The sequence below is a fragment of the Notolabrus celidotus genome, chromosome 14 (assembly GCF_009762535.1).
Source record: "Notolabrus celidotus isolate fNotCel1 chromosome 14, fNotCel1.pri, whole genome shotgun sequence".
Classification (NCBI taxonomy): Eukaryota; Metazoa; Chordata; class Actinopteri; order Labriformes; family Labridae; genus Notolabrus; species Notolabrus celidotus.
Window position 1 is genome coordinate 31691062 of NC_048285.1, and position 25380 is coordinate 31716441.

The 25380-nt window shown below is 41.1% G+C and overlaps 2 protein-coding genes across 5 annotated transcripts in view; one reads left to right on the forward strand and one right to left on the reverse strand.

The window, feature by feature from the left end:
• The window catches only part of LOC117825833 (olfactory marker protein-like), a 21313-nt gene extending 9319 nt beyond the window's left edge, over positions 1-11994 (forward strand). The window contains exons 1-3 of one of the 4 annotated variants that reach the window (XM_034701794.1): positions 3984-4483; positions 4741-4910; positions 10449-11993. In XM_034701794.1, coding sequence (XP_034557685.1) covers positions 4902-4910; positions 10449-10880 — 441 coding nt within the window. In that variant the 5' untranslated portion in view covers positions 3984-4483; positions 4741-4901 and the 3' untranslated portion in view covers positions 10881-11993. Of the gene's footprint in view, positions 1-3418; positions 3612-3983; positions 4484-4740; positions 4911-8867; positions 9215-10448 lie in introns of those variants that run through there. The other 3 variants (XM_034701797.1, XM_034701793.1, XM_034701795.1) reach the window with 3 other exon arrangements.
• On the reverse strand, positions 2538-23913 carry LOC117825806 (calpain-5-like). Its single transcript, XM_034701754.1, has 13 exons — positions 23680-23913; positions 18172-18331; positions 14806-14937; positions 7683-7891; positions 6259-6451; positions 5969-6162; positions 5590-5667; positions 5278-5473; positions 5067-5189; positions 4735-4931; positions 4325-4446; positions 3450-3586; positions 2538-3351 (listed from the first exon to the last, which is right to left on the reverse strand). Exons 2-13 carry the CDS (start codon positions 18325-18327, stop codon positions 3175-3177), a joined length of 1914 nt encoding a protein of 637 aa, XP_034557645.1. The 5' UTR covers positions 18328-18331; positions 23680-23913; the 3' UTR covers positions 2538-3174.
• Positions 23914-25380: the final 1467 nt, after the last annotated feature.

Sequence of the window (25380 nt, forward strand, 5' to 3'; positions counted from 1 at the left end):
AGGTGCCAAGGACTTGAGCCCCAAAAAAATAGAGGTGCCAAAGACTTGAGCCCCAAAAAAATAGAGGTGCCAAAGACTTCAGCCCCAAAAAAATAGAGGTGCCAAAGACTTGAGCCCCAAAAAAATATAGGTGCCAAAGACTTGAGCCCCAAAAAAATAGAGGTGCCAAAGACTTGAGCCCCAAAAAAATAGAGGTGCCAAAGACTTGAGCCCCAAAAAAATATAGGTGCCAAAGACTTGAGCCCCCAAAAATAGAGGTGCCAAAGTCTTGAGCCCCCAAAAATATAGGTGCCAAAGTCTTGAGCCCCCAAAAATACAGGCGCCAAAGACTTGAGCCCCCAAAAATATAGGTGCCAAAGACTTGAGCCCCCCAAAAATACAGGTGCCAAAGACTTGAGCCCCCCAAAATAGAGGTGCCAAAGTCTTGAGCCCCCAAAAATATAGGTGCCAAAGTCTTGAGCCCCCAAAAATACAGGCGCCAAAGACTTGAGCCCCCAAAAATATAGGTGCCAAAGACTTGAGCCCCCCAAAAATACAGGTGCCAAAGACTTGAGCCCCCAAAAAATAGAGGTGCCAAAGACTTGAGCCCCCAAAAATAGAGGTGCCAAAGTCTTGAGCCCCCAAAAATATAGGTGCCAAAGTCTTGAGCCCCCAAAAATACAGGCGCCAAAGACTTGAGCCCCCCAAAAATATAGGTGCCAAAGACTTGAGCCCCAAAAAAATATAGGTGCCAAAGACTTGAGCCCCAAAAAAATATAGGTGCCAAAGACTTGAGCCCCCAAAAATAGAGGTGCCAAAGTCTTGAGCCCCCAAAAATATAGGTGCCAAAGTCTTGAGCCCCCAAAAATACAGGCGCCAAAGACTTGAGCCCCCAAAAATATAGGTGCCAAAGACTTGAGCCCCCCAAAAATACAGGTGCCAAAGACTTGAGCCCCCAAAAAATAGAGGTGCCAAAGACTTGAGCCCCCAAAAATAGAGGTGCCAAAGTCTTGAGCCCCCAAAAATATAGGTGCCAAAGACTTGAGCCCCCAAAAATATGGGTGCCAAAGACTTGAGCCCCCAAAAATATAGGTGCCAAAGTCTTGAGCCCCCAAAAATATAGGTGCCAAAGACTTGAGCCCCCAAAAATATAGGTGCCAAAGACTTGAGCCCCCCAAAAATACAGGTGCCAAAGACTTGAGACCCCCAAAAATACAGGTGCCAAAGACTTGAGACCCCCAAAAATATAGGTGCCAAAGACTTGAGACCCCCAAAAATACAAGTGCCAAAGACTTGAGCCCCCCAAAAATACAGGTGCCAAAGACTTGAGCCCCCAAAAATACAGGCGCCAAAGACTTGAGCCCCCAAAAATATAGGTGCCAAAGACTTGAGCCCCCAAAAATACAGGTGCCAAAGTCTTGAGCCCCCAAAAATATAGGCGCCAAAGACTTGAGCCCCCAAAAATATAGGTGCCAAAGACTTGAGCCCCAAAAAAATAGAGGTGCCAAAGACTTGAGCCCCCAAAAATATAGGTGCCAAAGTCTTGAGCCCCCAAAAATACAGGTGCCAAAGACTTGAGCCCCAAAAAATAGAGGTGCCAAAGACTTGAGCCCCCAAAAATAGAGGTGCCAAAGACTTGAGCCCCCCAAAAATACAGGCGCCAAAGACTTGAGACCCCCAAAAATATAGGTGCCAAAGACTTGAGCCCCCAAAAATACAGGTGCCAAAGACTTGAGACCCCCAAAAATATGGGTGCCAAAGACTTGAGACCCCCAAAAATATAGGTGCCAAAGACTTGAGACCCCCAAAAATACAAGTGCCAAAGACTTGAGCCCCCCAAAAATACAGGTGCCAAAGACTTGAGCCCCCAAAAATACAGGCGCCAAAGACTTGAGCCCCCAAAAATATAGGTGCCAAAGACTTGAGCCCCCAAAAATACAGGTGTCAAAGTCTTGAGCCCCCAAAAATATAGGCGCCAAAGACTTGAGCCCCTAAAAATATAGGTGCCAAAGACTTGAGCCCCAAAAAAATAGAGGTGCCAAAGACTTGAGCCCCCAAAAATATAGGTGCCAAAGTCTTGAGCCCCCAAAAATACAGGTGCCAAAGACTTGAGCCCCAAAAAATAGAGGTGCCAAAGACTTGAGCCCCCCAAAAATACAGGCGCCAAAGACTTGAGACCCCCAAAAATATAGGTGCCAAAGACTTGAGCCCCCAAAAATACAGGTGCCAAAGACTTGAGACCCCCAAAAATATGGGTGCCAAAGACTTGAGACCCCCAAAAATATAGGTGCCAAAGACTTGAGCCCCCAAAAATACAGGTGCCAGAGATACTGCTACAGATCATTTTAATTAATTGTTGACTGACCATAACTCTAACGCTAACCTTAGGAGTCATCTAGCAGAAAAAAAGGCAGAAAATGAATTTAAAAGAATTCGTATTTGCAGGTTTTATTTCAAATGCAGTGACCATTTTTGTTTTGGAAAAATTTGGAAGACAGTTTGTGACACTTCCTGACAGCAGGCTTTATAAAATCATGAATTAAAAGTTGACACCCATAAAGCTTTAAAGGCAAGGACTTTTATTTATAGCTCACCTTTCATCAAGGCCATAAAAAAGTGCTTTACAGAAGACATGAGACTCACAGAGACAATATATAAATATAACATATTACTGATATAGTGTACAATGTTTTGGCAACCTTTTAAAACTTTTATACCAATAAAAACCTTTGAAGAGAATTAAGCAGAATAAAAAGAAGAAGTAAAAACAAAGAAATATAAAAAGGCAGTATAAAAAGACATAAATAAGACTTGAGATTCAATCAGAGGAAAGGCAAATTGAAGAACTGTAAACAATGTTTATAAGCTAGTTGGAAATATCTTCTCTCATGCTCAGTGGATATTCAGATACACCCGGTACAGAGGGATACATCACTTTGTAAACAGACATTATTGAGCATCAGTTTTCCCATGTTTGTAATTTCATCCCCACCTCCTCTGATCCCTCTTACCTACCTCTAGTGGTGTGTAAACCTTTGTAAAGTGGACCTCGTCTCTAAGAGAGTAAACCCTCTTCTCCTGCAGGTTATAAAACCTTTTAGGTGAAGAGATCTTTAGAGGGAAAGTGGTAACTTGGTAAACTTTGATGTAAAAGCTAGAGTTATCAACCCTGACTGCACGGTCTCATGCTCTGTCTCAGATGTTGGTGAGCGCTGTGCTGGTTATTATGGCCACAGTAAGGGTTCCAGGGAGGTCGCTGTCTCTGCTGTTGCCTTTTCCCTTCAGGTGGAGCATCTGCTGGAAACTTCCCTGTTCGGCCGGCATGGTCACCTGACCCAGGAAGGAGTCCATCAGCAGGTTGTGGTTGTAGATCTGAAAGAAGACGCGAGAAGGAGATTCACTGCTTGAGCGTGGGACAGGTAGGAGAAAGCTCACAGATGTAGGAACACACACATGTATAGAACCCACACCTTGATAGTGATTGGCTGCTTGGCTTTCTTCCTGTAGAAGAGCCCCTTGGTGTCAAAGTCAGGGCTTCTTGTGCCTTTATGGACTGGAGAGCGGACTTTCTGTCCTTCACAATAAATGATGGCATAGGGATCCGACACTAAAGAGAGAAGAAAACACACCAAGTAAGACGAGGTGATTGTGTTAGATATGCAAGTTAATAAATCAGGTCCCTTTCTGTGCTGTTAATACCAGGAAAATATGTTGGATTCCTGTGTTTTTATCTGTTTCAAGAAAAACAGATTTAGATTGCACTGTTTGTAGAAAACCTACGGTATACAAAAGAGGCTAAAACTTAAAGCTAAGACATCACCTGCCTATAAGACTGTTAAATTAGAATCTGCAAGAATATAGGCAAAGATTCATTTCACTGTACATCTGACAAAACTTTAAAAATGTTTGTTTTGCAAGTTTTAACGATCTTACTACGTGTATCTTCCTGTGAAAAATCAGGAAAGCTGAAAGGAAAGACTGTTTCTTAAAGATGTATCGGTAAAAAGAAACAAGAGCACCAAAGAAGCTGTTGGAAAATATTTTTTAACTTCACTCATTTTTAATAATTGCAAAAGCAGCCCTTAAAGCTGTGAAACAAACCTGTGATTTACTGCTCTGCACCAGACTGACATTACAAAGCTGCTACTGCCACCTATTGGCCAAAACTGGTATTGTGCAAGAGCTTCTTCAGCCAATAGCAGGTCAGACTTTTTAGTTGACTTTCTGACCTTTAAAGGGCAGTTATAAATATAACAGTTGACTTTGATCAGATTAAACCCTGCAGTAGTTTTGTCTGCTGATGATGCTGGTTCATATCCTGAGAACAAATAAAACTGAAACCTACCTCCACCAGAGTCTTGACCGGCGAGTCCGTTTGCCTGCACTAAGTGGACTTGAGTGACCAGAACAGGATAGCCACACATCCCGGTCCAGCAGGTCTTTGGAGGCTGGTCTAGAATCAACTCCCTGCAGGACAGAGAGACAAAGACGGACAGAGATAGGGGTACTTTAGTGATCTTCATGTTCCTCTGATTTTCTGTGGCAGTGTATCTGTGGTGTAGTCTCAACTTTTTAACCCTCGAGTAGAGTTAAATGTGTCTGAGATTCACCTCAAACATTCTGCTTTAGTTGTCTACACACAGTCACTGTCCCATATTACAGCATGAGTTGGTATTTTCCATATCCAATAATGCTGCTGAACATGAACCCAGTAACAGTCACAGCTAAACTACATCATCAGAGTGTTTTTCGTACTTGCAGTCAGACGACACGTCACTGAAGATGCGGAGCAGGTATTCTCCCTCCAGACCGGGGTCAAAGGTCGTGGGTAGGATGACGTATCGCCCCTCTTTCAGGTCAATGCGTACGAACACAGACCTGGAGTTGATGTAGGTGCTGCCACCGACCTTCTCCTGGGTAGCATGCATACGGTAGGTCCTGTTTAACTCCACCTGCAGACAAAGAGAGATCTGATTTCACTATTTGAATTCACACTCACTTCATGATGAGTCCTGAAGCTCTGGACTACACAACCCCATATCTTCTACATTTGCTATGATGCATGTTTACTCTCACTCTGAGCTGACCCTGTGTATGTCGAAGCCAATCGCCAGGTTCTCTCCTCGTCCCCCTCTCAGGCTGGCCCTTCGGTCCTGCTGCTGCAGACAGATCAATAACTCGTCCTCCGGCTTCTTCACGTCAAACACATACTACAAAACACAGAATCATACATTTATTATGTTAGACTTGATTCTGAATCTGAAAATTAGTAACAAATGAGAACAAGTAAAACCACACCTGTGGGTTCTGGAGGAAAGTCTGCTTGTGGTTGGTGCAGCCTCCAGTCCGGTTGAGGAGCGGGTCGTTGCTGAGGCGCCAGGAGCCTCGCATCACTGCCTCTTCCCAGGTCTTATGGAAACTCAGGTATGAGGTGTTGATGAGACGGCAGAGGATGAGGTCTGTGTAGTTATTGATGAAGTCATCAAATGTCATCCTGAGAGGAGAGAGAGAGAGAGGGTGATGTCATATGTGTGATGAAAGAAGAGTCACAAAGCTCCACATGCAGGCGTGTGTGTCTGCCAACAGGGGGCAGTGTTGCTTTAAACTCACCAGAACTCTCCATCGTCCTGCACAGTGACGCCGATATTCTCCCTTTCACCCTTACTGACCTTCTTCCACTCCTCAGAGCTGCAAACAAGCAAACAGACATGTTCTTCTAGAAGCAGAATCGGATGGCAGACATGAAAACAATGCTTTTTGACAAACAACCCAATAAAGCACATCTTATCTTATCTCATCTTTACCTGTGGCAGATCTTACAGGTGTTAAAATCCCCTTATAGAAATAAACAACCCTGCCACTGATGGTCTCAAATGATATCTACACTTCTTTATAAAAGGTCTGTGAACAAAACCAGATGATGGAGGACAATAACGACTCTCTTTCTCGTTAGTTATTCACTCTCTTCTCCCCACCTCCTCTTCCTCACCTGTCGCTCCAGGGTCCGTTCCACTCTCTCTCTCCCCAGGGGTTCCTCATGCGGATCATCTCGAGTTTGTCTGATCTGAAGTAGGCCAGCAGACCGTGGCCCAGCCTCACCCTGCGGACATCCGTCACCGCGTAGGCGTGGCCCTTCACCAGCCCGCAGTCCAGCTTGGCCTCCATGTCTGCTGCAGTTGTTGCCTAGAACAAGAAAGAAAACAGTCCGACTTTCTTTCATTCAAATCCTTCAAATCTTGATTCAGCCCCTGAGCAGGAAGTTGTCGGTCCTCTTCTTACCCGTATGGAGCAACTGATGAGACCCCCTCTGTTGTGGACTTTCAGGACTCTCTCAAACAGCTCGTTCCGTTTCTCTTTATCCTCTTTGAACCCGTTTGCTACCAAGTCCATCGGCTCCGATACACCCCCGGTGAAATCCACAAGAGCGTCAGCTGTGTTGCCCCCATCCAGCGCCTCGTAGCATCCACACATCCTGGAAAAAAAACACAAGCATTTATTTATGTTTGCATTCAGACAGTTTCACAAATAATAACATTTGTGCTGAGTCTTTCTGTATCTCTACTCTCAATGTAGGAAAAGTCTGCTGCAGAAAACAGTCCTGACTCATTCAAAGAGACACTGAAGGCCATCAATAGGAAACAATATAATGAAACCCTCCTTGTAGTGGTAATCTCCAGTCATGTTGTATTTTGCACATTTAAAAAAGTAACAGTGATTCATTTTCCTTCATGCAGCTAATTGATAACACAGAGTTTCCTGAGAATGAAACCATTACAGATAAATGTTCCATCAAGGCTTCAGTTGTTGTGTCCTCTAGTTTGTTTGCTTTGAGGGAGTTTAATCCTGACACAGAGTTTACATCACCGCCTGTTTGAATCCTACATAAGCTCCAAGGAGTGCAAAGAATAAGAAACCGGTTTGGATTTGAAAACAGCTGATCCTTTTACTGTGGTGAACCTGACATGATTGACTGTCTGCTGTCTGAACTACATTCAGCAATCATCCGTCCGCCCACACCTACAGGCACATTTACAAAACCAGTATAATAAGTGGAAAGATGCTGAGACAAGCTGGATTATTATTAATAATCTAAAAAGTTTGGATACAAATAAAACAGGTTAAAATGTCAGCAGCAAAGGAAGAAATAATTTGGCTTTTGTGATTCTTCATTTGATCCTTCATCTTAGCGGCTGTGGCTCACATGTGCAGTGGGTCATAAATTAAGACTTTTAATTTCTACCTCCTGGAGTGTTCATGTCAAAAGATCCTCAGCCTCAGGTTAGACACTGAAAGAACTCAGCGTGCGAGTCAGATGAGATCTTGATTTGATTGGCAGGCTGACACCTCGTACGGCAGCCTACGCAATCAGTGTTCAAATGTGAGTGTGAATATGGCATGTTGTGCAAAGCTCTGATTTACAGAAGACGAGGAAGGTGCTGCGTCAGTGAAGGCAGTTTAACATTCATGTTCTGGTTAATGAAACTTAAAGAGATCTCCTCTGGGACTCTGGGGCCATATTTTGATCGAACTCATACTGTTCCACCATCATCATCATCATCATCATCATCAATGGCCTTCTTCTACAAAACAGTTGCAACCAAGGGTCATCGATTTAGAGAAGAAACATAAATATGATTCCTCTGAAACTATAAAACCTCACACACACACACACACACACACACATGTGGAGGTGGACTGCTTACTTGGCGTAGGCCTTCTCCACGAGCGCACTCCAGAACTCATTGCTGTCGTTCGAGTGGCAGTAAACCAGACCTCCGTTCGCCGTGGGCAGCTGGTCATCAATCACCACATCCACCCACTCGCCAAACCGCCAGAACCGGAAGTGAAAGATCCCGGCGTAGGACTCAGGTTTTTCCTCATCCCACTCCTGGTCCTTCCAGTCTGGAATAACCTTAGAAATAAACAGAAAGAACATGAGTTTGTCATCTTCTTTTAAAAAACTGAGAAAAGGAAAGAATAAATACAGGAGAGAGAAAAATGCAATGTGTCATTTAGAGACTGACACTATATATGTCAGTGTTTCAAGGAGCATGCCACTCCTGCAGATAAATAAAATAAAACACAACTTTTAGTAGATTTAAGTTTTAAAAACAGTCCATCATTTTCTCCTAATTAACCTCCTGCATCTATAATTATCACGAGCAGCGGAGGACTCAAAGTCTTTAACAAGGGAATGCCATCCACCCATATCCTGAGCCAAGATCCCTGCTGACGATGCATTAACACCGTCATCCGCTGACACACACACACACACACACACACACACACACACACACACACACACACACACACACACACACACACACACACACACACACACACACACACACACACACACACACACACACACACACACACACACACACACACACCTCAACAGTCCTCACTGAAGCGAGTGATATAAATAAATAAATAATCCATTGAGCCAAAACCAGTCGAGCTCCCAGAAGCCCTCAGGAACCTCCCAGAGTTCCCTCTCGTACGTCATCAGTGCCTCCTGTTGCCTAGCACCCTCACACATCACCCACCTCCTCAACGCCTTTTTAAAAAAAATATCTTAGAGAGTATTTCCATTTCATATTCAGACATTTCAAACCTGGTCTGTATTCTTTCAGACAAAGAGACATCACATTTCTTTTGTTTTGATGTTTTAACCTCTAAAAAGTAAATAAATGAAGTTCCTGGAGTCAGTGATGTGGAGAACTTGCAGAAGTTTTCTTGAAAAGCATATTTTAAACACAGTTTGGTGCAGAAATGTCACGAAACAGGCCGACTGAATAGAAGTGAGTGAAGCAAAGATCACCAATTGTTCTGCCTGATGCTGTTTTCACATTGATTTCCTACTGCCCGCTCTCTTTTTAGGTGGCCAATCAATGCATCTGGATCAAACTACCCTATGGGCACATGGGGGGGATGGGGAGGCTGGGAGCAAAGTGAAAACTGCTACGCTGTGATGGAAATAGTTGGAAAGGGGAGGGGAGACAGAGACAGCATGTGAGCCTATGAGGAGAGAGAGAGAGGAGAGAGAGAGGAGAGAGACGGGTATATCAGAAAGTCTATCGGAGCTTTTTCCAAGCACATCATCCGTCCACACACGCAGACCTGCCGTCTCCTCAGCCCCAGGATTATAACCTCAGAGTCAGACATGGACAATGAGAAAGCTCCCGCCAACGCTATTGTGATGGAATTTAAAGAAGACCCCGCTCTGACAGAGGTGAGGTCACGGTTTCTTTCTACACTGCAAGGCTGCAGACATCACAGGAAAGTGAAATGGAGCAGGTTAATGTTGCACTTCTGACTGAAGCAAATCAGAAGAAATACTATTACAGTCCCTTAGTTACAGAGAATATTATAAGAGTTGTACTTTAAATATCTATTCATTTTCATCAGCTGTCTCCAGGACTCTCCTCTGTGTTTAAACTTTTTATTCTGGTGTGATGGAGCAGCTGGTCTTTGAAACACAAGTTGGTAAAGTTTGATAATGTGTGCCTGATGGTGTTTGTCCCTGGTGTGATGATCAAAAGGTCTACTCATCAGAAGAGTTAGAACATTGATTATACGCCTGGCTCTGACACATTTCTATCAAACCAATAAAACCGACTGTCTGACAGCTTCAGCAGAGGTCAACACCTCCGGCTGCAAATCACTCTTCAACATGTCTTTATCTGATTTTCTCTATTAAGAAATATTCACCAGAAATATTTGGGATTTGAACTGTTTGACAATTTTATAACCACACTGTCTCAGCTATCATTTGAGTGTTTGGTTGAAAGAAAAGCTGTTCTCTGTTTCAGATCTGTAGAAAATTCATCATCTTTGATAAGAGACAAATCAAGAAGCATGATCCTCAGACTTTGAAAGATCTTTTCAACACTTTTCTGACATTATAGACAAATAAATGATCCCGCCAGATTATTATCCCCAGATTGATTGCCCTATTGCAACGCTCTAACTCTTCGTATCCATCCTTCTTTAAAATCTAACAACAGTCCGTTTCTGTGATACCTGACGAGTTTAAAGATGTTTTGTAAATATATTTAATTGTGATAAATCAAACAGGCTGATAAATGTGTGTAAAGTTTGTGTTACTGTTCCTTTAATAATTCATATATTTAATTTTCTGCAGTTATTTAAAGATGTTTCGGCGTCAGACCTGCTGCAGAGCACAACACTGTCTTTGGCTTTTAACTGTTAATCACACAACAGGTTATTTAAATGCTTAATTGGAATATGTTAATGTTACTCTTATGAAGACTCTTTTCATGAATGGACATTATTCATAAAAGGATGGTTTTGTCTACAGGTAAAGAAGAACTGTGGCACTGAAAGATCCTGAAGTTGAATCAGGACAATTTGTCTGATTGTCAGAGCAACAAAGTCAAAGTCACGTCCTTCAGCACTCCTCTCTGATTGTTTCCCTCCTGTGTGTTATTTTAATCTCTCTGCAGACGATGCGTCTTCGGGTGTCCTCTTTGCAGCGGTCAGGCCAGAAGCGTCAGGATGGAGAGCGTCTTCTTCTTCCTCACGAGTTTGTTTACCGACTCGATTTCAACAACCAGGATCTGAACTTCTCACGCTGGTACTTCTCCCTCACCGGCCACGGGCGCGTCACCATCACGGGCATCTGCCAACTCTGGACCCCCGACCTCACCAACCTGATGACCCGTCAGCTGCTGGAGCCCATCGGCACATTTTGGAGAAACGCTAACGACCCCGAGGACGTCCCGCTCAAGTGGCTGGAGGCGGACATGCAGGAGTTTGGGGAGAGGATTGCTGAGCTGGCGAAGGTCAGGAAGGTTATGTACTTCCTGTTTGCTTACAAGGATGGCTCAGATAAAGGGAATCTCAGCTGCTCTGTGGAGTTCACACCACAGCAATGACTTTAACTTCTTGTCTGTAGAATCCAGGTAGAGTCCTCAAATAGTATGCAATCTTATGTTCAACCTTTGACCTTTAGAGCTAAGTGACAATATGTAAAGCTTTCAAAGACATCCATCAGCTGATCCTCTCCTCTGAGAACAAACAGTCCACACTACATCATCAGTTCGCTCCAACGTTTAGTGCAAAGAACAAACTTTTAACTTCACTTCAGAAGTCAAATCTGATGAGCGCTTATGACAAACCGGCTTTAAATAAAGTATTTTTCATGGATTAAAGCACACATACTTAGAACAAGTGACACATCCTTTGGTTGAACAACATAAACAGGTAGAAAATGTATGAATGCACTTTATTCAGACTTGCCATTAACTCAAATTCTCACGGTTCCTGGTGCTACTCAAGAGATTAATGTATCCATAAATCATCTGAACCTTCAACCTCTGAAAACCAAACTTCAGTCCACTTGTAAATGACTCCTGGCTTTACTGCTCAGCTGAATGTTGTGATGATGTTTGATGTGATTCTATGTTTAATGACAGACTCTCTCTTCCAGTCATTTCTGTCTTTGTTGTAGGATTTTGTTTATGCAAAAGTTAGACTCAAAACACAAACGGCTGTGAGTGGAATATCAAATATTCACATTACATGACTGTCGGCCTGACACAAAAAACAGAGATCGATGGAGTGACAATCTATTAAACATTGACTGAAAGCTGTCTGTGTGTTCTCATTGGTGTTACCGCACAGAGGGAGAGGAGAGGGAGAGGAAGGGGGAGAGAACAGAGAGTGAGACACAGAGGAAATGAGGAGCAGAGGAGTCATGTCAGGTTTGTTTATGAAGCACAAAAAAAGGTTTTCTGATGAGTCCTCCAATTTAGGAGGACGGGATGATTCTGTGGTCATTATCGGGGAAATCAATTTGCACACACAATCATTATTGTCCTCTCATCTCCTGCTCTTTTAGTAACCTTATTATGGAGCAGGGAAATAGGAAAGAAGGGAAGGGGGAGAGACGATAAAGAGAGCGGGGAGGAAAGAAGAGAGGCGATATCTGTGAGGGAGAAAGAGAGACAGAAAAAGAAGGATGATTGGAAAACACAGCTTATTGTTTGAGGTTGAGGTCGTAGGTTACATGTTTGTTCTCTTTGGTTGTTTCTGTAATCAAATAAAAGATACGTAATGAAATGCTCGATCCACAGTCTGTCTCTAGAATAAATTAAAGGCATAAAAACCTCAAAATAAACACAACTCGTCTGATTTAAACACTGCGAGTTTGATCCCTGACCCAGGAGCTATTTAACATTAGAGATCACTCATCATGTTAATGTAAGCAGATCTGGTTTGAGCAGAATTAACTGCAAATCTCCCTCCACAGACTCACATCCTCTCTACGGAAGTTCAGGATCAAAGATTGTAATTACAGTTCATGTATTTGCTTTTGATTGGTCTTTATAGCTGGTTTAAATCCTCTGTGTTTCTGTGTTGAACAGTTTTGCTGATCATGTTTTTGTCTCTCTCATGTTGAGGACAACTTCATTCAAAGATATCACTCAATTAAATTTGGATGAAATTAAATGTTATTAAAAGATGTTGGAAAAGAGGTTCAGCTCTGTAGACCGTGTCTCGTACAGAGAGTGAAGTATTGACCCTTTATTAGTCTATGCCTTTATTATTGGGTCCATTTCTAGGGATTAGGAAGTGTGCTTTCAGTAGTAATAAGGGTTGACTGCCTTGCAACAAAAAAAGTAGCTGATACAAAATATTTTAGGATCTATTTGTGAGGAAATCTTCAAAAATCAACCGTGATTAATAATTTTATTCTCTGGTTAGAAAAGACTTTTTGATTAAAATACAAAAATTCACTCTGAGGAGAGTTTGAGAGCAAGAGTACATCAGTGAGGTGAGATACAGGTACGTCACTGCGGATTAATCAAGGGTTTGTTTACAATTCATTTTTAAAAAAGGATATATTTAGGATTCATGGTTTAGATAGAACAGAATGGAATAGAATAGAATAGAATAGAATAGAATAGAATAGAATAGAATGGAAGGGAATGGAATGGATAGAATAGAATTAACTTTATTTATTCTAAGCCTGGGAGAAGATTCTGAGTGAACCTTGAGTTCTAATTTTTGAGCTCACATTTGTGGTCCAGTTCTTTCAGGTACAAGAACCGTGTCTGTAAGAAATATACTGTGGATTATTTTTAGTCAAAATAACTGAAAATATTTTTAAAGCCAAATTATGATCTTTGCATATTGTAGCTTATAATTGATTAGAGTAGCTTAGACCACTTTTTATTTCATCCTAAAACAGAGAATAGACATTATGTCTTTATCAGGACTAAATACACGTGAAATTAAGGACAAAAATATGAATTAATAAGTATTAATTATGAAAACAAGCTATTCAAATCTCAGGATCCTATCTCACAGAAATACCTCTGCATACTGAGCAGAACAAAGATACATCTGGAGACGTTGTTGTGAGAATTAGCTCTGTTTAAACATGTAGGTCTCCTCAACTGGTCCAAAAATCTACCTGTAATCCTCATCAGGTTTAGTCTACTGTTACCGTTATCACACTCGAGTTTAAAAAGCAGTGATTGTTTGTTTGTGGCCCACTGACGGGTGTCACGACAACTGACTGCTCCACTGAGGCGACGGCACCTTAAACAGTCTGAAGTTTCCCTTCAGCTGATGGAAAACTGAGCGCTGCAGCAGTCCACCGAGACCATGCAGGAGAAATGAGTTCACCAACAGCGGAAAGAAGCACTGAGGACACACAACGCGCACACACACACACACACACACACACACACACACACACACACACACACACACACAAACACACATAACCATGACTCCAACAATCTGTTTTAGTGTGTTCATTTAAATAACTGGAACACTTACAGAGGTCAGAAAAAACAGAAGTTTCATCTTTAAAAGAAGAAACAAAACATGATCTGAACATCAAAGCAAACACTGTGCTATAGTTCATGTTCTTTATTTCATGTGGAAAATATTCTAATTAAAAAAGAGAGGATGAGGAATCTGGATTAAAAAATATACCTCCTGTTTGTTGTCTGGACTCAGTCTTAATACAGAAGTGTTAGACGATGAAGGTGTTCTCTCAATTACTGAAGCAAGATTAGACCTTAAAAATGAGCGGAGATAAACCTCAAAGAATGATTATAAATATATTATGATATAAAGTTACAAAATATGTCTAAATATCTGTCTGTGCAATGTTTAAATTTCAGGATATGGCTGTATTCTCCAAAAAGTTCTGAATGAAAAGTAGCTGCTGCCACCTAGTGGATGAAAGTTGTAACTACTTTTGATTACTACAGCCTGTTATGGGTTTTTTATGTCTCCTCTTGTTTGATCAGGACCATTTTCCCACGTTGTTCATATTCCAGGACGTTTCATATTTTACAAGAGGCATCATGTAACCCGTGTCCATCACCTACGAGAGTAAGATGAAGGTCTGATGGACAGACTTTAAATATGTTAGATAACTTTCTTCCTGTTTCAAGTCATGTTGTTTGTGTCAACACACACAAATCTAAATTAAACACACACCCAGTCACACAAATCTGACCGATACATACGTCTGCACACACACTCCTAATCCTTATAAATGTGCACTTACTCCACAAAACACACACTCACAGTCACTGTGTGTGTGCATCCTGCTCTCAACGCTGTGGCTTTGTTTTTTCCATTAAAATCTTCCACTGATGCGACACTCTGCGGTCTCTGTTTCAGTCTCTGTTCCATTATCATCCATTATCTTTGGAGACAGATCCTTTAATGTGATTTTCCCGTCTTGTGTTTGTTTTGTAGATTTCTGAGATGGATTTGGTTTAGTTGTGTGTGTTTGTGTGTTTGTGTGTTTGTGTGTTTGTGTTTGTGTCTTACCTTCTGCCATAGAGTTTCTCTGGAGGCCAGACTCGAGCAAGCAGCCACAAACCAGCAGTTTCCCAGCTGGCCTTGGTGCAGGTCGTGTGCACTGATGCCGTCCACAAACAGATGGGGTTTGCTGCATAAGTCCTGAAAGAATAAAGGAGATGTTTTTTTAAGTTATCACTTTCTTCAGCTTTCAAATGCACTGGATTCCTTTTCTCTAGACTCAAGAAAGGACGGGATGACAGGTTGAGAATCATCACATCATTGGATGTTCTGCAAACGTGGATCAGGTGCAATCAAACATTCTTTTAGGAAGCTGCATTTAGAAACATCAGGGGAGAAACTAACTATTTACCCACAAAAAAAGAAGTCAAAGAGCCCCTGAAAGAGAGCTGGACTCTACATTTCTGCAGCTTGAGAGCCGTTCAGTGATCAACATTATCAGAGGTGGTCAATACTCGGCAGCTGACAGGCGTGTGTGATTGTGAAGTAGGGCGTGAGCCAGATTACTCAGTCAACCATCCTAAGGTAAACACAGAGTAACACCCTCTGGATTCTGAATGTTCAAAGTAAAACAAACCACAGGGAGTATGAGAGGAAGACTAACAGGACGGAGGCCAAATGATAGGACGGAGATAAACCGGTGACACACACCCAACAAAACCCCCCATAGGTAGACAGAAACTACGACTTAAACCCTCACTTATTAACATGCTACATCTTAATAAAGGTCATATACAGTGCTGTATGCTTCTTCACGTTTCAGAGGTCTCTTTAAAGAACATATATAAATTTCAGTTTTGCTTCATGTGATGTTTTTCCTTCAGTACGGAGAAGACAAGCAGACTGATGTGAGTAACCACATCAGAAAGGATCTCACAGGCCCCTCACTGTGCGTGGATTCCTGAAATTAGGGGTCACTATTTTAAGTAGTCACTTAAACATATAGTACTATGAATACACTCATCTGTTTAACCACAAAAAAGACACACACACACACACTCAGAAAGACGAGAGGAGAGGCCTGGGTGGTTCTCCTTTTCAAGGCAGTCTACATCCTCAACCTACACATACAGTGTGAGCACATCTGCAGCATCAGATCTGCACAGCAATACTAAACTTATTCCATACTTCTTCTGTGAAATATGTGCATTAGTTAATTAATTAAACAATAGTCATGTGTTCTTCACTTTTATCCTCTTGTTTCCTGATAAAACTTCTACAACAACACCAGGATCCAAGAGAAGCAGCCCGTTGATCCTCTATCTGTCCTTTACATGTGACAGAATTCACTACATCTTAGGCTTTAAAGCTACCCTAAGGGATTTTTAGTCAGTCATGAAACAGACTGAAATATATACTGATGTTTCTTTGTGAGCTACTTAAGCAAACAAGACCATCAGGAGCAGGAATGTTTGTTGCTTTATGGTGATTTTGAACACCTGTCAGTGCTGCTGTGAGAAGCATCAGAGGAAATGAGTTAAAGATTACTGCAGGAACAGCTTTTAATGCTCCATGTCTGATTGCTTGAAAAAAGGGAGGTATGATTATTTGTCCAGAAAACATTACCTACTTTTCAATACAAGTAACAAAGTGCTTCACAGTGGGCAATAAAAACAAAAAGAAGTGCAATGAAATGAAATAAAACTTCAAAACATACAAACTTATAAAACAGACCCTTAAAATCAGAGCTTAAATGAAATAAAATCACACAATAAAAGCTTTTCTGTAAAAAAGTGTCTTGAGTAATGACATAAAACACAGGACTGACTCTGCAGGTCTGATCTCCTCTGGCAGGCTGATCCAGAGTGAAGGAGCCCTTACTGAAAAAGACCTGCCCCCTTTAGTTTTCAGTCTGGCCCTTGGAGCAGCTAACAGAGCACTGCCAGAGGATCTCAGATTCAGGTTTGTATGGAATAAAAGATGATGGGGATAAAAATGAACCTGACAGTAGAGCAAAGAGGTAAGATGCACTGCTTTGTCCACAGGGGCGCCAACGTCGACATAAAGCAAAAGTTCCTCAATGGAGCTTTAACTTCTCTTAGATTCAAAGAAAACGTCTCGACTTTCAAAACAAATCTTTAAAAACACTTGATCACATTAAATAAAACTCATCCAGAAACACGTCAACCTGAAACCAAAATGCTTTGCTGCGAGTTATCTCAGTTTAAGACGAGGTTTGTTCGCCGCAGACGAATACTTTAATGGTTAAACAATCCGAATGGTTTCTTTCTCCACTCCACTCAAATCAATACTATTGATCAATTTGAGAGCTTTCAGTTTCCTGTTAAATTATTAACCAACTTTGATCATCAATAATTGACAGTAAGAGTATGTCATACATAAAGAGTTAAGGCTTGAGCTGTTCGTGGCTTTGTACTGGAGATACTGGAAGAGGACTGGGAGACGTTTCAGTATCATGTTTGAATCAGATGACTTAAAAAAATTAAATGCAACTCCCATTTTGAAAAATATCTAGTCTTTATATGAAACCATGTTCAAACATCACATTTCTTGTTGTTTTTAAGTTATGTTTTGGGCCTTTATTGAATAGGAAAGCTGGAGAAAGACAGGGGATGGGAGGAGCAGAGAGATGAGGGATGACATGCAGCCGATGGTAGAGGCCGGGAGTCGAACCTGCAGCCGCTGTGACAAGAACTATAGCCGCTGTATATGGGGCACACGCTAGACTGCTAGGCCAGCAACACCCCATCACATATCTTGTTTGCTACAGACAGAAAACCAAGTGTTCATCCCTTCCTAAACAAACTGAATAACAAAGCTACATTTTAAGGGAATTAAAGGGATTTGAGGAAGGATACCTGCTACAGAAAGACATTTTTAGAAACTTTTATTTCCCTACATTCAACAAAAATGTTCATATTTACACAGCTCATACTCTCAGATATGAAGATGTGACCATTAAAGATCTTCCCTGTGTGTTCTGACATGTTTCATCACTTTAAAGTCCCTGTAGTTTAAGTTCAACCACAAATGTGAGAATAAATAAGGTTAAAATTGTACTAATTAAGTTTAACTTCCCTCTAATTGTGTTGTTATGTCGTCCATCTTTGTTTAAACAGCAAACAGACATGTTCACATGCAGAGACATAAAACTATGTGAGCCTGAAACTGGACTTCAGTGGGGTGAATTCCACAGATTCCTCTCTCTATGTGGATGTCACCTCTCCTCCTCCTCTCTGTGTTTGCATGCTCTCCTTTGTGCTCGTCTCATGACCGCGATCCAACTTCACCTCCTACTGCTGCTGTTCTTACAACCTCTGTAAATCAGCTGATGGACTCCAACAACCGGAGCGATGCAGCTGAATTCATCCTCTCACTCTCCTCGTATGAAGTATGTGTGACAGTCTCGCTCACCTTGGGTCTTTTCCAAGTGACACTGCCGATGCGGTTGCTCTGGTAGAACAGGGACTGGTCGTTTGTTGGGAACAGAGGGTCTTCAAAGAGGACTCCTTTCTGCTGGCACTGTCTCCTCAGAGCAGAGAAAGACTGACCCTCGTACGGGACCACCATCCCGCTGCAAACAGAGAGACCCACATTAAGACTTTCAGTTCCACTCTTCATCTTATGTTCAACAGCATAATGCATCAGTTAAACATATATTAGGAAATTAATACAGAAAAGGAAGTCTGTTTCGCTGCAGATCTTGATTTTTGAACATATTCCCAAAACCTCTGATAGCAAATGTCTGTTCCATCACTTATCTAACCAAGTGTAAATTTCTATTCTGCTCCAAGTTTAATGAAATCAGCATAGGGACATATTTTACTCAACATTTTACGCCCTTACAGAAACAAATGGGTCATTGTTTTGGGGTTTTTCCCAAGGACTTCATGCAGAAATTGGAAAACCCTGATCCAAAATTAAACCATATTCTGATTTTTGAGCGAGTGAAGTCGAGTTGACAGAAGGAGGAGAAAGAAAAGGTTTATTTTGAGAGCTGTGGTTCTAACCTTGACCCGTACAAGCAAATTCAAACCCTGTTTTTCATCCTAATGAAGAGGTAAAGTCCAAAATGATAATATTTAGAGGATAGTTCAAACCAGTCCATGAGGACACAGTGGACATTACTCTCATTAGCTACTGATAGTCCAGCTAGCTAAGGATTAGTTAGAAGGATATCCTCCTTTAAACACTCCCAAATCATGCATGTGCACACACACACACACACACACACACACACACACACTGAAGGTATACAAATATACATTAGATAAGCTTTCCCACGAGTCATATGACAGGATGAAGATCACAAACCTGGACGCTCATGTTTGACTAAAGCTTAGCAGCAGAGCAAACACATGATGCAAGGTGCATGCCTCTGTTTGCATGTGAGTGAGTGTGTGTGTGTGTGTGTGTGTGTGTGTGTGTGTGTGTGTGTGTGTGTGTGTGTGTGTGTGTGTGTGTGTGGGGGGGGGTTGTGGTGACTCAAAAGTGGCTCAATAAAGTAAGACAGTGACTGAAGGAGGAAGTAGTGATGTATGACATAGCGCTGAAGAAATACATGAAGAGATTTGATCTTTGTGGTGCGTGACACAAGAGATCTGAAACCCCCTCACATGCTGCAAACGCTCTGTATGCTTCTGTTCACGCTCTCATGACTCTGCCCAGGTGTGGTACACCTGAGGGTTTGATGATTGGGGCCTCCAGCGCCGGTGTCAGAGATAAAAGGCTCATGAAGGAGACCGCTCATCTCTGTACCTCCAGACTCAGATTTTGTGTCACCTTAGCGTTGATTTGTCGTCTTCATCTGTGGCTATAAATCTCATGGATTAGATCGTTCAAATATGTTAAAGGTGAATAATTTGGGTTGTGCAGTACTTTATTTCAGGAGTAGCTTTTGTTGACTTTTGTATTTTCCTGGTTTTGTGTGATTCTTAGTCACTTCCTGTCCTTCCGTTCTCCCCTGGGTCCTCCCTCCGTGTTCTGAAGTGTTTGATAAGTATGTTTTGTTTAGTTTGGCTTTTGTTTAAATAAAACACTTTTTTAATCTGCCTGCATTTGGGTCCTGCTCTTTTGTTTGCCTTCATTCGTGACACTGTTCATGCTTAGATCTACAACAGGGTGTGACAAAAGAGTTTCCAACATGAGTACTAAGAGTTATCAAAGCAAATATGACTCCAGGGTTGTTGGAGTTAAACACACAGAACATATCAGAACAGTATCTGGTTTATAGGATTCATCTCTCAGGGATGCATCTTCAGCAGTAAGCTACATATCACCCCTCCTCCTCCTGTGGCTTTGCATAAAGAGGGAAGACTTGTCAGTGAGTGTGTTAGCGTCAATAAAAGGCCCAAACACAGAGAGGACACTGTTTCATGGAACAAGAGACAGACTTCTCAACAAACCAAAGAGTTACTCTCACTGGTGTGAAGATGAAACACTAAAGATGAAACCCTCAGTGCAGTAAATCTGTTTGTTATTAGACAGAGTTCCTCTTCAACATCAGAGACTTCAGTGTGTTTGGAAAGTGAAGAGGCCTCTACTGAAGAGATATTTACGTTTGAGATTTGAGCGTTTCGTTTCTGGCATCCTTTAAAAGTTTCCAGGAAACATCCGGTGGACTCGTGCAGAAGAGACAGATTTTGTTTACACTTTGGAGAGTAATAAACCATCTAGTGATGGAAACTGGATGTGGACCCTGAGAGGTTGTGAGCCAGCAGAAACAGAGCTGACCTTCCTCACAACAGACAACCAGCATGCCTGGGACATGACTCATGGTCAGATGGGAGAAGTGGGACAATGTTCTTCTTTCTCATATGTTGAATAAAACTAGTTAAAGTCCTGTTGGACGTTCTTAACATGAGATCTGACTCTGTTGCCTCCAGTCTGACCCTCAGCCAGCTCTTCTGGTGTCATGTTATCTTCAGGCCTCCTTCACAGCTGAGGTTGTGACCTAGGGATTCTAAATACAGTGACCAGGCTCTGATATGTTCAGGATCCCTGTGCTTACTGTTTACAATGTGACTTCATATTGAAACAGAAACAACACAAGCATCCTTCTTTCTAAGGGTTGCTTTTTCTGAATGATTTCAACCAAAAAATATGGATTTAAGGTTAAAAAATATCACTTAGATCGCAGACTTGGCCTGGTGGTTGGGTTGCACGCCCATGGGGTGGGTGGCCAGGGTTCGAATCCAGCCTGCGGCCTCTTTCCTGCATGTCGTTCCCCTCACTCTCTCCCTGTTTCCTACACTATCCACTGTCCTCTCCTCCACAATAAAGGTGTAAAAAGCCCCAAAAATATCACTTAAGCTCCTCCTTCATGATCAATGCTGCATTGCATGTTTCTCATATTTTTGAGGAGTGTGATCATGTTTGATGTGATCGTATTTTATAAAACCTTCATTCCAAACAATGCAAAACAAAAGCAGAAGAGAGGATATGCTTTATACGGTATCCATCAATTTGTATCTTATAGCTGATATATAGGTCTCAGCAGGAATCTCTGACAGTCAGTTGCTCTGCATACTTCATGTTGGAAAGAAACAATGACGACATTTTGCAGACAGACAAAAGGTCACAAAGCCTCATCATAAAGAACAAGTTTCTGAAAGTCAACAGCTCATCAGATAAAAGGAAACAGCTTGAAGCACATTGTAACAGTGGTCCAGGTTCAGAGCCTCAGTTTCAACTGTGCATAAATAAGGTACAGGTTTGTCTAGTCTTGGGGGCGTAGAAGACATTGCTAGGATGTCAAATTATGAGAATTAGACACGAGGTATGGAGCTGAATTATAGTGTGACACATGATGCATTTCTTTACCGATGAGTAGGCAAATAATGTCTCTTAAAGTGTGACAGCAGCTGTCAAACTCTGAGGAAGCTTCAGTGTCTGTGGCTCTTTTCTTTAGAGTCAGCAGCTCTCACAGAGTGACTGTAACCAGGAGGGATACCACAGCATTACTCAGAACAATCACCTCCTAAAAACACTGAGAAGTTGGACTCTGAATAAAGACTAGTATAATGTTAAAGGTTTGTGAGCTGAGCAAACAAGGAGACATTCTTTCAGCACACTGCTCAGGAGGCAGGCAGTCACCTGTTCCCATCTGTCACCTGTCACTCACTCCTCTCCTCTGTCTCATTTTCTGCAGTTTTACCAGATTAACTTGTCTTTCTTTTCCTGCAGCATGCTCTGAATGAAGCTCACTTCTGATTCACTTTGTATCTGATGACATATTTCTTCATGTGAACAGAAATGACACATGTAGACTGAGCTGAATCTGTGCAGACCACCAGCTCTATCTGCAGACACAGATGTTTGATTATGGCGCGAGCTCAACAGGAATACCAGCCTAACATGGGTGTGGTTTCATCTGGGCACCAATAGACATGCCACCGCATGTGACAAGTGAACAACAGCTCCGTGCAGATGTTGAAATATCACTGCAGGGCCTTTAGGGTTAAGAGTGGTATGGACAGCACGTGCAGCTTTTTAAAACGGTCTATCTCTCAGTGTTGAAGTTAAGTTGAAGACAGAATTTATAGAAGAGGTTTAAGAGCGTATCAGCAATGTGAAGCCAAACAAAGCGTGTCAAAATCTTACCCGGAAGTGGGAAAAGTTGCCTTCAAAATAAAATTACAAGGCTGATTTTTAGAAGGACACCACCAAAACAAACCTGTATGTGAAAACAATTGGAACTACATGCATTATTTTTTGTTTTGCTGTATTTAATCAATTAAACAAATACATATATTATTTTGTATTTAATAACTGGCCCACAACAAGCTTTAAAAATGTATTTTAGTTTAACTCTTAGATCCATCTAAGTCTGCAAACAAACGTCATTCACCACTTTTTGTCAGTTTTCCATCAGATACAGAGGACCCCACTTTTGGAACAGTTTACCCGGTCATATTACTAGTAACACAAACTTCATCTACTTGAGGAAACAAACACTTTCTATTACGTGAGTTAAGCAACACAACATGATACTTATTCCAATCCTGAGTGTAACCCAGATTTAAAAACACATACTCTCCCTACTTTCCTAACATATATATAGTTGTTTTCATCTCTTCTTATCTTTTTAACATTGTTTTCAATATTAATCCTTCTTGTTAACCCTTATATTTAGTATCTAGATATTCTGTTCTACATTAATGCTTTCTCTTTGTGTTGAATGTTTTTATTCCGAGGGCCACTCCTCAAGCCGGTTATTGTTTTTGTGGCTCCTCCTGCACATTACATGTCACTAAAGTTAGTGTTTAGTTTTATCATTCAATTTACCTATTGAATCTTGACTCTTGTGATTAAGCATATTGCTTTTTTTTTTCTCTTATATGTTTACTACAATAAATAGAATTAAATTAAAAAGAAAATCCTGTTTAGAGCCACTAAAGTCAACTTATCTCTGATAATATATATATATATATTTAAATCTGTTCAAACATATGGAGCACTAAATGACTTGTGGTTCACATACAGCATACTGTTTTTAAAAATTCTCATTAAAGTTCACTAACTTCCTGTTTTTGATTAAACTCATACATTGTATGTCTTATTTTGAAGGAGACAACCGGAAGTGTGTTAGCTCATGCACGCTACTTGACAGATGGCGACTTTTTTTGCATAGATTTTTCATCTCATCTGACAAGAAGGAAAATTAAATTTAAACAGACTCATGTCATGTGATACTGACGTTTTAATAACCTCTTAAATCACCTCTCTTTACATTTTCAAACTAAATAATAACCACAAAAAGATCCTTCCGCGTGCACCCCGTCAGAGTTTGTATAGAAGTGAAGTGTTAAAGTTTGTACTGAACAGCACACTTCACACTAATGTGTAGCAGAGACACAGCCTTGCATATTTCAGATGTCTGGAGATGATCATTGCTGAATCAGCTTCTCTCTCAAACTTTACCTGCAGATGTGTTCACTGTCAGCTCCCTGGGTTGAGCACGAGGCTTCTCTCTCTCTCCTCTCTTCTTCTCGTTTATTAAAGTTTGTTGTTTTTCAGTTCCTCTTCTTGTTGTCAGGTCTGGGATGTGAGAAGCTTTTCAGTTAGACATCCAAAGTAAAACCACACACACAGGAGGAGCTCCAGCCCACTGACACCCAGACCCTCCTCCTCCTCCTCTGAAGGCTGCAGCCAGACTGTGATGCCTTCAGGCGCGGCACGGAAATTCGAAACTCTAGCAAATACTGAACAATTGATCCGCAAGAAATACAGATACAAATAATAATTATGCGTCCCTGAATTATTCTTTTTTTAATCTATTTGTATTCTATCTTCTCATTTATTATTCTATTTTATTTTATTTCTCTAGTATTTATTTTATTATATTGATTTTATTTTATTTTAATTTTTAAGTATTGCACATTCCTCTATCTTGTTTATTCTTGTATCCTTTTATCTCTAGCTGTAGTTCTAATAATAATAATAATAATAACAATAATAATAATACATTTTATTTAAATAGCGCTTTTCAAAAACTCAAAGACCAGCCTAATTGCTTTTTTTCCCCTATATTTCCAGGAAATGATCCTGCAATCATAATAACATGACAACAAGCTTTGTTATGTTAATAAATCAACAAACACGTGAAATAAGAGCCTCAAAAAGTGTGTCCACACTGTAAGAGAGCCCTTAGCATCCTCATTTATTCACAATTTCAGACTCTGGCTTTTGTGGCTGATAAAGTTTAGCATCTTGCTTTTTTATAGTGACTTCCTAATTTCAGTAAGAGCAGAGAGTCTGCTGTTAAACCTGGCATACAATCTGAAAGCTTTTAACAAGTGAATCCACGCATCCGAAGCCGTCATCTTGAATGTACAGTCCAAAGATGTAAGCAAAATAAGGAAAACACAGCAGAGAGGGTTAAACTATAAACCTGGAAATAAAGGGACACCTTTTTTTTATGATGCTCGGAAAGAATTTATCAAAGACAGCTGGAAGGTTTCTCAGAATGCGTTTATTACTGACCTCTGCTGGATCTGGTCTCAAGATGCATGTTGTGAGTGTCTTTTTGTACAATGTTGTTTTATTTTACTGGACTGTGACTAAGAATTCAGCACCTCTGAAAATAAGCAGCATCAAATCAGTCAATAATTCAGCTAACATGAAAACAAATCCTGCACAAAGGTACAAATTAAATCATGTGATACTTCTTGAGAATATTCCAACATGGCGTTTTTTCTTCCCTAAATAACTGAACTTATTCTTTAAATTGTAGCACTCAGATTTTGTTTTAAAGAACAGCCTGAAGCAGTCCGTGTCAGAGTGAAGTAAGAGGAATAAAGTGCATTTAAAAGTTAGAATCTTTAGTTTCAAAGTCAGCATTCGTGTGTACAGCTGTCAGATCCAAAACCAGGGTCAGAGGTATTCCAGCCATCGTTGGTTTGTCTCCAGGAGGTCTGAAGAGTAAAGTATAACAATGTTGTATAAAATGTACAACAGCAGGCTGAACAGGATGTCAGAGGCAAGGCAAGGCAAGGCAGCTTTATTTGTATAGCGCATTTCATACACGAGGGCAACTCAATGTGCTTTACATTAACACATTAAAAGCATTGGAGACATTCAGACAGGCATAAAAGAACATAATTAAAATGACAAATATGATAA